At 45.1% G+C, this 13462-nt stretch overlaps 1 protein-coding gene across 3 annotated transcripts; it reads left to right on the top strand.

Annotated features, from left to right (window-relative positions):
- Nucleotides 1-35: 35 nt before the first annotated feature.
- LOC115133375 (serine/threonine-protein kinase D3-like) lies at nucleotides 36-13202 on the top strand. Of its 3 annotated transcripts, none has more exons than XM_029666543.2 (19): nucleotides 36-387; nucleotides 648-874; nucleotides 2061-2199; nucleotides 2899-3030; nucleotides 3222-3379; nucleotides 4338-4542; nucleotides 4791-4880; nucleotides 5353-5506; nucleotides 5663-5786; nucleotides 5879-5956; nucleotides 6179-6392; nucleotides 6738-6766; nucleotides 6930-7002; nucleotides 7143-7249; nucleotides 7369-7530; nucleotides 7708-7806; nucleotides 7901-8168; nucleotides 9834-9919; nucleotides 12769-13202. In XM_029666543.2, exons 1-19 carry the CDS (start codon nucleotides 330-332, stop codon nucleotides 12931-12933), a joined length of 2568 nt encoding a protein of 855 aa, XP_029522403.1. In that variant the 5' UTR covers nucleotides 36-329; the 3' UTR covers nucleotides 12934-13202. The 3 variants fall into 3 exon arrangements, with proteins under 3 accessions (XP_029522403.1, XP_029522404.1, XP_064877896.1); XM_029666544.2 differs by having other exon boundaries at nucleotides 672-874; XM_065021824.1 differs by lacking the exon at nucleotides 9834-9919 and having other exon boundaries at nucleotides 12769-12878.
- The last annotated feature ends 260 nt before the right edge of the window (nucleotides 13203-13462 follow it).

The following is a 13462-nucleotide window of genomic DNA, read 5'->3' on the forward strand; positions in this document are numbered from 1 at the left end:
TGAAATGAGTTTGAAATACACACCTTGCCTGCTGGAACGTAGTAAGAGATCAATTTGTACACCACGTAAGCCAACAAACCAGCCTGATGTTTATTGGATAAATGATAATGGTGGACCAGGCTTCTGGTAAGTATCAAGTTGACGTGTGTGTGTTCATATTCTGGGCTGAGGGTGTTACTCAGTGGCTTCCTGTCACTGTTATAAGCCTACAGCCTCACATGAGGAAATCAAATCCACCAGTGTGCTTCTGAAGAAAAGGTTGAGAACAGTAGCCACTGTTCATTTGTCAATGTGTCTTTTACACGAGGACAGGAGACCGGGCTGCTAAGATGGAGCGTTCCGAGCCTGGAAGGTGTCAACTAGACTGCATGGACTCTGAAATATCAAGTAAGGGGGTTTACCTCACCAAAAATACTGTGCCGTGTGTCGGTAGCCATGTTTGTCTGATTTGAATTAGGAAAGAAAATCTAGTATGTCAATATGCTCTCTTATTTTGTTCATGTCTTGACAAGCTCCGTGCCTGTGAAGTACATTCAGTTGCTGTGTATGTAGGACATTTGCTATATGAATACATTTTTGTTTTAGTCTGACTCTGCATCCATGATCCATCAGTACTTCTGTTCCTTATTTCTGTCATACCTCTCTAGCGCTCTCTCTATCTGCACCTATAGGTACTCTCTCCAGGATGTCAGTGGCCCGGTCCAGCCCGGGTACCCCTGATCGACCTTCCGCCCCCGGGCCCCTCCAGGCACCTCTCGGCCCTGCCTTGGTCCAGTTCCAGCTAGGCCTCTTCAGGGAGGTGGTATGGGTGCCTAGGGGGCAGCTCAGCTTTCACCACGCCAAGAGACTGGCGGCAGAGGTCATAGAACGCAAGGTAACCCCCCCAAATCTAGAATGGTTTAGCCAATTCCTTTAACTATTGGTGTGATGCAACACAGTAGCTAAAATGTCTTTCTCTGTCTCTCCCTCTCTCTCTGTGTGTGTGTCTGTCTCTACCACACCTCAGTGAGAGATAGCCCTGTTACTATGTCAGCTAGAGGGGCTGCTGTGTGGTTTAGCTGTGTCTGCAGCTTACTTTCCAACCACAACCTCTTCTCCTGCATCTCTCTCTCTCTCACACACACACACACACACCTGCTCAAACTATGGTTAGGTTTAAGGTAAGGGTACAGGTGAGGGGTTTGGGTAAATAGGATTTTTGAATGGGACTGAATTGTGTGTGTCCACAAGTTTAGTTACACAAGTGTGTGTGCGCGCGCGCATGTGTAGGTGTCTTTGACCATGGTACTTGCCTACGGAGCAGAAAGAGGAACTGTCCCTCCAAACACTCTGTTCTCTCAGCTCTGGTCTCTCAGCTCCCGCTCAGCCCAATCCAAGCTCTTCTCTGTCCTGGCACCCCAATAGTTGAACCTGCTTCCCCTTGAAGTTAGGACAGCAGAGTCTCTGACCATCTTCCTGAAAACATCTGAACTCCGACCTCTTCGAAGAGCATCTTAAACAATCCCCCCCCCCCCCCCTTCTTCTCACCCCCTCACGTGAACTAACACGTGCACTTGACTTTATCCCTCCTTACTAGCTCTGACTTTGCTGATATTTACTTTGAGGAAAAATGCATTTATTGTGACTGTGATATGTTGTTGTCCCACCTAGCAATCTTAAAATGAACGCACTTACTGTAAATTGCTCTGGACAGATGCATCTGCTAAATGACTTAAATGTAAATGTTAGTGTGTGAACCTTGTATGTGGTCTGTGTGAATAAAATGGATATCCCCCACCCCCCACCACCCACCCCCAGAGGTCATTGCACTTTGCCTGTTTTTGGTAGCAAACATACAAACGGACAGAAAGCCTGGAAATAAACCCACACTCAAACTTGTTTCCATCACATTTGAATATCTAACGACAATGACGCTCGACATCCCTCACATTGTTCCGTGACCAGTCTCTCTCCTCACTGAACGCCCACTGTCTGCATGCTTTTGATGATGCACATCCAGATGATAAACCAGCCAGAACCAGACTGATTGATTGATCGATCATATCTCTGGGTATTTTTAGGCTCCAGACTGCAGTGTGGTGGGTGTAGGGGAGAAGGTCCTCCTGTTTAGACACCAGCCTGGCTCAGAACACCACCTCCACAGACTCACAGACCAGGATCCACTGCTGGACGGTGACCTCATAGAGGTCATCCTCTCAGGTCAGGCTGGGGTTGTGTCCCGACTAGCATCCTATTCTGTTTACCGTGCACTACTTTTGACCGCGTATTGAATCGACTTACTTACTAGTTTAACGCCTCGATCAGACCCGACAGCGTCATTGAATATTTTTTGGGGGTTACGCCAGAAGTACATTCATTTCCAAAGGAACGCTGCGTTTGCCTTGCAGCATAGCGTTACACAGGCAATCGCAGTCGTGTTCTGTGTTGTGGTGCATGCGATTTATCCAACGTGTGCATCAAATTGTTAAGCGTAGACTTGACAGAACTAGTAGCAAAAGGTGAATGTTGGAACATTTATTGCACACATATCCACACACATTTTGGATCATGAAGAAAAGTTGGAACTGCAGCATTTATTACACCGCATTGATGCAATAACGCTGTCAGTCTTATCGAGGCATTAGCGTCCTAGGTTAATGAGTCTTGCCAGTTCAGTCTAGCCTGGAGCCCACTGTAGCTCACTGGTAACATACAATATCTGCCCCGTTGTCCTAAAGGACCCATTAAAGGACTGTGCCAGTTCTGGACTTACTAGATTTACACCTAGTTTTTCTGGATCTATGTCAAGTAATGCAAGTGGGGAAAAATTGCATTTTGGGAGGGGGTGTGGATGACCACACACCAATAGCAGTCATCACAGATTGTGATAGACAATCTGCTCATTCTGATCTGACTCAGGATCAGCTGCTGTGACGGAGATGAAGATCCGCCCACACTCCCTGGCTGTCCAATCATATCGCACCCCCACCTTCTGTCACCACTGTGGTGAGATGCTGTGGGGACTGATACGTCAAGGGTTAAAATGTGAAGGTAAGGTATTGGATACAGTAGTACTTTTTCTGTATATCCTATCTTTAATCACATCGAGCAACTCTAATATTTATTTAATGTTGAATTGTATTGAATTCTTAGTCGTATACATCTTTGTACCTCAATCTATTAAGCAATTGTCCGATTCTGTCTCAATTATGTCTCCTCTCTCTCTGATACTCTCTCCGTAGGTTGTGGGTTAGACTTCCATAAGCGCTGTGCGCTGCAGTTGCCTAGTGACTGTAGCCGCGCACGGCGTCGTGTGTGTGGCCCCAGCCTGTCCCTGTTCCCCCCTGGCAGGCCCCGGACGCACTCCCTCTCCACACCTGCAGGAGGCAGTCTAGAGGAGGTCAGAATGCTTAGATACAGTGAGCGTCAAAAGTATTGAGACCGTGACAAATGTTTTGTTGGTTTGGCTCTGTACTCCTGCACTTTAGATTTGGAATGATACATTGACTATGAGGTTAAAGTGCAAACTGTCAGCTTCAATTTGAGGGAATTTTCATCCAAATCGGGTGAACCGTTTAGAAATTACAGCAGTTTGTGTACGTAGTCCCTTCATTTTAGGGGACCGAAAGTGTTGTGTATTATTAAAGTAGTCAAAAGTTTAATATTTTGTCCCATATTCCTAGCATGCAATATTACAATATTACATTACATGGGGCGGCAGGGTAGCCTAGTGGTTAGAGCATTGGACTAGTAACCGAAAGGTTGCAAGTTCAAATCCCTGAGCTGACGAGGTACAAAATCTGTCGTTCTGCTCCTGAACAGGCAGTTAACCCACTGTTAACTGCCTGTTCAGGCCGTCATTGAAAATAAGAATTTGTTCTTAACTGACTTGCCTAGTAAAATAAAGGTAAAAAAAAAAAAATCAAGCTGGTCTCCACAAACTTGTTAGATGCGTTTGCTGTTTGTTTTGGATGTGTTTCATATTATTTTGTGCCCAATAGATATGAATGGTACATTAATTTATATTTGTAAATAAGAATAGAATACGTTTCTAAACACTTCTACATTCATGTGGATGCTACCATGATTACGGATAGTCCTGAAGGAATTGTGAATAAGGATGTGTTCAGAAACATACACTGGAGTGGCTGATGTCATAGACCTGCATACGTTCTATTCTAATTCTATGTTAGCAACACTCTTCGTGTATTCACATGGATACACCTATAACTATATTACAGGGCAATATTGGGTGGTTCTAATGGCAACAGTAGGACCTGAAAAGCTCTCTTTTTTTCCTTTTTCTTCTTCTCCCTCACCCCTTCCTTCCTCTCTGCTCTCTTCCCCTCCACGTCTAGATCAGCATGTCCAAGCCCAAGTCCAGACCCCCGTCATGGACAGATCACCCGGTGTGGCTGGGGGTGGGCCAGGGAAAGGATGGTGAGATGGGCAGGGCCAGGGTGCCCCACACCTTCCACATCCACAGCTACACCAAGCCTACTGTGTGCCAGCACTGCCGCCACCTCCTCAAAGGCCTCTTCCGCCAAGGCCTGCAATGCACCGGTGAGATGGGGGGTCATAGTTCAGATAGGGTGTGTGGTTATGGGAGCAGCTGACAGATTTCAGGATTTATTTTAGCCGGAGGATGCTTTCTCTAGTCGTACGTTTCTGGAGAGGGTACGTCGATCGCTTGGTCAGATTTCACGTGTTATTTCTGTGTCCGTCGTCTTGGTGTACTGAAGTTCACCTCTCTCTCTCTAATTCTCGCACTCCCTCTCTCGCTTTCTCTCGTTCTCTCTTTCTCTCTCCAGACTGTAAGCTGAACTGCCATCGTCGCTGTGAGAGCTCCCTGGTCCCCGCAGACTGTCCCGGAGAGAGGAGGAACACCAATGGGGAAGGAGGTGAGAGACGACGTCTCGGAGCAAGACGGGCCACTGAACTTATTAACCAATGGAGTCCATGTCGAACGTGCTTCATGGAAAAGTTAAAAACTCTATTTTTGATGTAAATGTCCGGACACTTGTTTAGCGATTCTTTCCATTGCCGTTTCTAAAAGGACATATTTGAGTGTTTTTGGAGCCTTTGGTCAGGTTTTTCTGTGCTTCTACAACTGCAGAACAAGCACGAGGAAGTATATTACTGGTGGGGTAAGTTTCTCAAAACTAATTGAAAGAAATCACAAAAAAAAGTGTCTGGACACTTCTATGACATTTACATCAAAAATAAAGATTTGGTTGAAAAAAGGTGAAATTGTCCTTAAAATGATACATTCCATGTACATGCTTTGACAAGAGAGTAGAACTGCCTTACTTCTCATTGACACAAACAGTGCCTTCATAGCTTAATATTGATGTAGAAAGTGTTGTGACTCAGACTCAGTGTCCAGTCTCGGCTACAAGAACGACACAGAGGATGATGAGGAGGATATGAGCTTGAGTTTAACATCACTAGAAGACGATGACGACGAGCCGTCTACAGAGGTTCCATTTGCTGAGAACAAGGAAGTGGGACATCAGCCACCAATCATGTAAGATATATATTATTTTTAAATGGCTACGATAGGATGTCAAGTTCAGTATGTTTCCATTTTGAGTTTTGATGATGATAATAATAATTTGAGTATGTAGTACATGAGTGTCTCATTGAAGTTGTAAAAAAGTTCTTCCCTCCCTCCCTCCCTCAGTCCATGTTTCAGTAGTTATATTCCTCTAATGCGGGTAGTCCAGTCAGTCCGTCACACTAAAAGACAGGCCAGTGGAGTACTGAGAGAGGGTTGGCTACTCCATCACACCAACACTGACACACTGGTGAGAACACATACGCACACAGCCAGGCATGCGCGCACACACACACACACCAAGAGAACACTCACACCATACTTTCTCATTGTTTCTGTCAGAGGAAACGGCATTACTGGATATTGGACTGGAAGAGTATCACTCTGTACCAGAACGAGATCAACACCAAGTACTACAAGGTTGGTTCAATGGGGAAGAAAGAGCCATCTATCATTCTAGCATTTACCATCCAAGGCCTGTCAGTCACCTCAACACTACAGTACTGACTGCTTGTGGCCAAATAGAACATCAACAAAAATGTGTTTTTCTTCCTCCCTCCCTTCTCCCTTGTCTCTCACTCGTTCCCTCTTTTCTTCCCTTCTCCACACCCTCTCCTGTCTCATTCCTCCCTCCCTCTCTAGGATATTCCTCTATCTGAGGTGCTGCAGGTACGAGGCCCTGCCCAGTTGTCTGTCCCCTTGTTGCCCGGCAACAGTGCCCACTCCTTCGAAGTGGTGACGGGCACGCTGGTGTACTGTGTGTTGGCGGGCCGGGACGGACAGGCCTGGGAGACCGCCGTACGCCGGGCTCTGATGCCCGTGCTGAACAGTGGGCAGGTGGCCAAACTGGGACAAGGTGAGTCAGAGAAGTAGCATGTTTGGACTGGGATACTAGAGTATTGTTCAGAGAGAGACCAATGACTGACATCAGAGCCAAGTATTTAGAGAGTTTAGGTCATTGCGGGTTCTGTCTGAACGTTGTGTGGGTGACCCCACAACTCACCTGTGTCAGTTGGCCAAACTCTGAGTGCTCTGAGGGCCATGCCACTGGATGGTCTCTCACATTTGTTTTTCATAAAGGCTTTAAAGTAAAGTTGGCGTCATCCCCATGCGTGTTAGACTTAGTTCCATGGTCATGTTCTTTAACAATGGTGAGATTGACAATTGGTGCTTTTAATAAAGAGAACTCTTTCTGTTATAGACCATGAACCCCAGAGTGGAAAAAGCCCGGTAAGTGTGTGGGGTGGGTGGCTGATGGATCTATATGGAGTACGAGCTCTCTAGTCTCATTGTCTGAAATGGATAGATGAGTAACTAACACTGTGGTTGTGTGTATTGCGCGCATTTTGTGTTTATGCTTGTGTGCCTTTTTATGTGTGTGTGTGTCATTCAGGATGTCAGCTCAGTGTATCAGATCTTCACTGATGAGGTGCTGGGTTCAGGACAGTTTGGAGTGGTGTATGGAGGTGGGTTTGACGTTACACTGGAAGAAATGCTTTCTCTACCGTTACCTGTTCGGCTCAATGAGCTTCTTCTATTCAGATTGCATATAGGGTATTATCATTGTATTACTCGGCTAGCTGAGAGTCCTCTCTCTCGTCCCCAGGCACCCACAGACAGTCTGGTCAGCCAGTGGCCGTCAAGGTCATCGACAAAACCCGTTTCCCTACCAAACAGGAGAGACAGTTGAGGAACGAGCAGGCAATTCTACAGGTGACGGTTCTACATTTTGTTTGTTTAGTTTGTGTTACAGGGAGGTACGGTGTTTGAAATGAACATCCCCCGTTGTCATATTAGTTTCCCCCTTTCAATATGTGTGTGTGTGTTTTCAGAATCTGTCCCACCTCGGTATAGTTCTACTGGAGGGCATGTTTGAGACCATGGAGCACGTATTCATTGTCATGGAGAAGCTCCATGGAGATATGCTGGAGATGATTCTATCCAATGAGAAGGGCCGACTGCCAGAGCGCACCACACGTTTCTTGGTTACACAGGTACTGGTGACATAGCGGAAGGACACGGACTATTTCTTCAACAGTCTGCGGTATTCAAATAGGGCCTCTAGAGGGGGAAAGTAGTGCCTTTTTTAATAATACGTTTGATGTATAAGTCAATGTAAAATTCAGTTGATTTTGAATTCTTTGTTGACTCATAGACTTGTGTGTGTGTAGATTCTAGAGGCCCTGCGCTACCTGCACTTCAAACACATCGCTCATTGTGACCTGAAACCTGAGAATGTACTGCTGGCCTCCCCAGACTCTTTCCCTCAGGTCAGTGTGTGTGTGTGTGTGCGTGCATGTGCTTCAATTTGTCTGTAGAAGAATCCTTCCATCAGACTTTACAGCCCCTCCTCTCCCCACACAGGTAAAGCTGTGTGACTTTGGTTTTGCGCGCATCATCGGCGAGAAGTCGTTCCGCCGGTCTGTGGTGGGCACGCCGGCCTACCTGGCACCCGAGGTCATCAGTAGCCATGGTTACAACCGCTCGCTGGACATGTGGGCGGTGGGTGTGGTCCTGTACGTCAGCCTGAGCGGAACGTTCCCCTTCAACGAGGACGAGGACATCAGACAACAGATCACCAATGCTGCCTTCATGTACCCCCGCCTGCCCTGGTCTAACATCTCACTAGAGGGTAAGTTTGTTCCCCTGGTAGGACCAATGCAAGCAAAAGAGTCCCATAATGATCATCAGTGATCCACCACCATATTGTACAGCTGATATGAGGTTATTTTCTGCTTATGCATATTACTTTCAATGGTGAATCCACCAGTGGTTTGCGTGGCCATAGAGCTCTATGGTCGTCTCATCTGACCAAAGCACCTGGTTCCAATCCAAGTGCCAATGCTGTTTTTTTTTTAGCAAACTCCAGGCGTTTACATTTGTTGGTTGCTCTTAATAAAGGCTTTTTTTCTGGCAACCCTTCCAAAAAAGAGCCTATTGGAATGGAGGTGGTGTCTAGTTGTAGTTTTGGAATCTTGGTGACCCCAAGATGCCACCAAGTTCTGGAATTCTCCAACTGTGGCCCTTGGACTTTTCTTTGCCTCCCGAACCATCTTCCTCACTATGCGTGGGGAAAAGATACACATGCGTTCTTTACCAGGCAAGTTTACCACTGTTCCAGTGGTAAGTGGTATACTGTATTTCCTCTTTTAGCTGTTTTGTACCTGATTTATGAAGGTCAACAAACATTTCTCTTTTTCGTTTGTAAGTTCTTTGCCTTTCTCCGTGGTGGTGGATGACAAATGTATTTTACATGTGTGTTACCTCATTTTTATACCCCAGTGAAACTGGAAGCCATGGGTGACCACAGTACAGTTCATTAAGTTTAGATGAACTTAAAGTTGACCGTTAATGCAGATTTTATTTTCGTAAGATTCTTAAGTGCCAATCATTTTGAGACCTATCTTTTTTGAGATATAACAATTGTTACTTGTTAAAGACAATCTCTTTCTCTAGGCAATTGTATTAGTAAAAAATAATATACATTTTCAAATTGTTCTGAGCATACCAATACAGCTCAGTATTTTTTATTATTTTTTGTTTATCTTTATCAAGGATGCCAATAATTTTGGCAGTGACTGTATGTATCAATTTGACTTCATGACTCCTCAACCCCCTTCTCTGATGGGTATGGTGGCTCACCCAGGAAGGTTGTTTCACAAAAGTGTCTCCCTTTCCCTTCAAAAATATTAAGTAGGTCTGTACCCCCGCCTGCCTTGGGCTAACATCTCACTGGAGGGTAGGTCTGTACAGAACGCCTGCCCTGGTCTAACATCTCACTGGAGGGTAGGTCTGTACAGTCTGGGCTAACATCTCACTGGAAGGTCTGCCTGCCCTGGGCTAACATCTCACTGGAGGGTAGGTCTGTACAGAACGCCTGCCCTGGGCTAACATCTCACTGGAGGGTAGGTCTGTACAGAACGCCTGCCCTGGGCTAACATCTCACTGGAGGGTAGGTTTGTACAGAACGCCTGCCCTGGGCTAACATCTCACTGGAGGGTAGGTCTGTACAGAACGCCTGCCCTGGTCTAACATCTCACTGGAGGGTAGGTCTGTACAGAACGCCTGCCCTGGGCTAACATCTCACTGGAGGGTAGGTCTGTACAGAACGTCTGCCCTGGGCTAACATCAGGGGTTTCAAAAGTAACATTCCCCCTAGTGTTTTGTCTAAGGCTGGGAGCAGAAACCAATGAATCAGCATTCAAACATTTGATTTCCTGATCCCTGGGCTAACGTTTTATCTGTGTGGAGGTAGAATCAGTCTCTCATTACGTTCTCTCTCTCTCTCTCTCTCTAGCCGTGAGTCTTATCAACAACCTGCTCCAGGTTGCAGTAAGGTGTAGGTTCAGTGTGGGAAAAGCACTGGGACACCCCTGGTTACAGGTAAAAGACCTCAACTCCTCCTAACAGAAACACCTTTAAGGCTCAGACACACCAATGATATTGACTGTTGAGATGTACTTGGCACCTCCTGTTGGCAGTTAACTTTTTGTTCACATATCACAGATACACCACTGACGCGATAGTCAAAATGCTCCAGACCACAAGGTGGCAGTAGCTTGTTTGGCTTGTCCCTGCTGTAGATAGCTAATGTTAGCCAACTAGCAAGATAAGCTAATTATGTTGCTAGCTAGCTATAATGTGTAGGAAGCCCTTACTGATATGAGCCAGATGGCCACAACTAGATAACTAGCAACATTATAATTAAATCCTAATGGATTTTTTTTTTTTTTTTTTTTTTTGTGAAGCAGCTGCCTCTTAAGTCAGTGGAGAAGCTAGCTACAGTTGAAGTCGGAAGTTTACATACACCTTAGCCAAATACAATTAAACTCAGTTTTTCACAATTCCTTACATTTAGTCCTAGTAAAAATTCCCTATCTTAGGTCAGTAAGGATCACCGCTTTATTTTAAGAATGTGAAATGTCAGAATAATAGTAGAGATTTATTTCAGCTTTTATTTCTTTCATCACATTCCCAGTGGGTCAGAAGTTTACATACACTCAATTAGTATTTGGTAGTATTGCCTTTAAATTGTGTAACTTGGGTCAAACGTTTCAGGTAGCCTTCCACAAGCTTCCCACAATAAGTTGGGGGAATTTTGGCCCATTCCTCCTGACAGGGCGGGTGTAACTGAGTCAGGTTTGTAGGCCTCCTTGATCGCACACACTTTTTCAGTTCTGCCCACAAATTTTCTATAGGATTGAGGTCAGGGCTTTGTGATGGTCACTCCAATAACTTGACTTTGTTGTCCTCATTGTCCATTTGGAAGACCCATTTGCGACCAAGCTTCAACTTCCTGACTGATGTCTTGAGATGTTGCTTCAATATATCCACATAATTTTCCTTCCTCATGAGGCCATCTATTTTGTGAAGTGCACTAATCCCTCCTGCAGCAAAGCACCCCCACAACATGATGCTTCACGGTTGGGATGGTGTTCTTTGACTTGTCCTCCCACTTTTTCCTCCAAACATTTTGATGGTCATTATAGCCAAACAGTTCTATTTTTGTTTCATTAGACCTGAGGACATTTCTCCAAAAAGTACAATCTTTGTCCCCATGTGTAGTGGCAAACTGTAGTCTGGCTTTTTTTATGGCGGTTTTGGAGCAGTGGCTTCTTCCTTGCTGAGCGGCCTGGATATAGATACTTTTGTACCTCCAGCATCTTCACAAGGTCCTTTGTTGTTCTGGGATTGATTTGCACTTTTCGCAACAAGGTATGTTCATCTCTAGGAGACAGAACGCCTCTCCTACCAGACCGGTATGACGGCTGCGTGGTCCCATGGTGTTTATACTTTTATACTATTGATTGTACAGATGAACGTGGTACCTTCAGGTGTTTGGAAACTGCTCCCAAGGATGAACCAGGCTTGTGGAGGTCTGCAATTTTTGTTCTTGGCTGATTTCTTTTGATTTTCCCATGATGTCAAGCAAGGAGGCACTGAGTTTGAAGGTAGTAGGCCTTGAAATACATCCACAGGTACACCTCCAATTGACTCAACTGATGTCAATTAGCCTACCAGAAGCTTCTAAAGCCATGACATCATTTTCTGGTATTTTCCAAGCTGTTTAAAGGCACAGTCAAGTAAGTGTATGTAAACTTCTGACCCACCGGAATTGTGATAGTGAATTATAACTTAAATAATCTGTCTGTAAACAATTGTTGGAAACATTGCTTGTTTTATGCACAAAGTAGATGTCCTAACTGACTTGCCAAAACTATAGTTTGTTAAGAAGACATTTGTGGAGTGGTTGAAACACTTAGGTTGGAGTCATTAAAACTAGTTTATGTAAACTGCCGACTTCAACTGTATGTTGTGCTACTGGAAATAATGACGATGCTAACGTTAGCTAGAATGTGAACTGGCAGAGTGGGATAGTGGAGAGTGAATTCAATTATTTATTATTCATCTTGCTAGATAGCTAGCTTAGTAAGGCATTTAGTGTTTTGCGCATTTTGCTGCACTTACAAACCCATTCGATTCATATGAAGTGTTTGTGGAAGTCAGTTGGTCAGTTAGCACGCTAACGTTAGTGAGCTTGTGCACATTATCAAGCCTAACAAAAATACTTATTCAAGCCCAACACTCCTTAGCTAGATGTACAACAAATAATGCAATGCTTTATTGTCTTAGTTAGAACAATTCTGATGAAAAGGGAGAGGATTACACTTGGTGTAATTTAGGTTATTTTTTTCTTGACACCCGTTGTCTCCCTGCCACATGGAGGTTTGTGCTCTCTGATTGGCTTAAAGTCAAGTTGACGGCCACTGCTGACAATCGTAGTGTCCGACAGGTTAGTAGAAATGACAGGTTTGTCGGCACCAGTATGCCGCAGGTAGTCTACGTCTTTTTCTAGCAAGAGAAGGAACGGTGCTAAGCATAGCAGTTGGAAGTAGGGGTACTGCAACACCCCCTGATAAATCGCAATTTAAAAAATGATCTTGTTTCTGACATCTTAAACAAACTGAAAACATCTCAGAGCAGTTTGTAAGGTAATGGGTTTAGCCTATAACAAGTGAGAAGGGTAGCCAGTTTGTAACCCATTATGAATGGCCAGTCATTGACAAGCCATCTCTACATTTCACACTTCTTTCTCTCTCTCTCTTTGTCCTTTTCTACTCCCCCCTCCTTCCCCCAAACCCTAGCTCCATTCCGGCTCAACACTAACCCTAGCCATAACCAAACCCTTCTAATGCTTAACCATAATATTAACCCTAACCTTAACTCCCCAGGACTTCCAGTTGTGGTGTGACCTGAGGGAGTTTGAGAAGAGAATGGGCTGCAGGTACCTGACCCACGAGGGGGACGAGGACCGCTGGAGATGCCACGCCTTGGACAGGGGCCTGGTCTTCCCCTCTCACCTCACCTGGACCCCCGGGCACGATGACAGCCTGTGACCCTAGGCCCAAATGTCAAAGGTGAAGGGTCGGACAAGATGGCTTCTGGACTACTGGTGTGTTTCAGTGGTGTTCAGCATAAACAACTGTCTGGATGCTGTTAGTGGAAGGTGGAGTGGAGTCTGTTTTTATAGCAGTCTCGTAGAAAAAGATCACTGGAAGAGATGACGACTCCAGATTCGGACACAGTGACAAATCCTGGACTTTATGGTGCCCTAGTGGTGCCAGCTCTTGTAGTGGTTATTTTTTAATAAATCATAATATTAAGACTAATGTTTCAGGCCCTTTTTATTTAACCTTTTATTTAACTAGGCAAGTCAGTTAAGAACAAATTCTTATTTTGAATGACGGCCTAGGAACGGTGGGTTAACTGCCTTGTTCAGGGGCGGAACGACAGATTTGTACCTTGTCAGCTGGGGGATTCGAACTTGCAACCTTTCGGTTACTAGCCCAATGCTCTAACCACTAGGCTACCCTGCCCGCCCTCTGTGCCCCAGAGTAGTAGTTTACCAGGATCACAAGGCAGGTT

Source organism: Oncorhynchus nerka, linkage group LG8, assembly GCF_034236695.1.
Source record: "Oncorhynchus nerka isolate Pitt River linkage group LG8, Oner_Uvic_2.0, whole genome shotgun sequence".
Classification (NCBI taxonomy): domain Eukaryota; kingdom Metazoa; phylum Chordata; class Actinopteri; order Salmoniformes; family Salmonidae; genus Oncorhynchus; species Oncorhynchus nerka.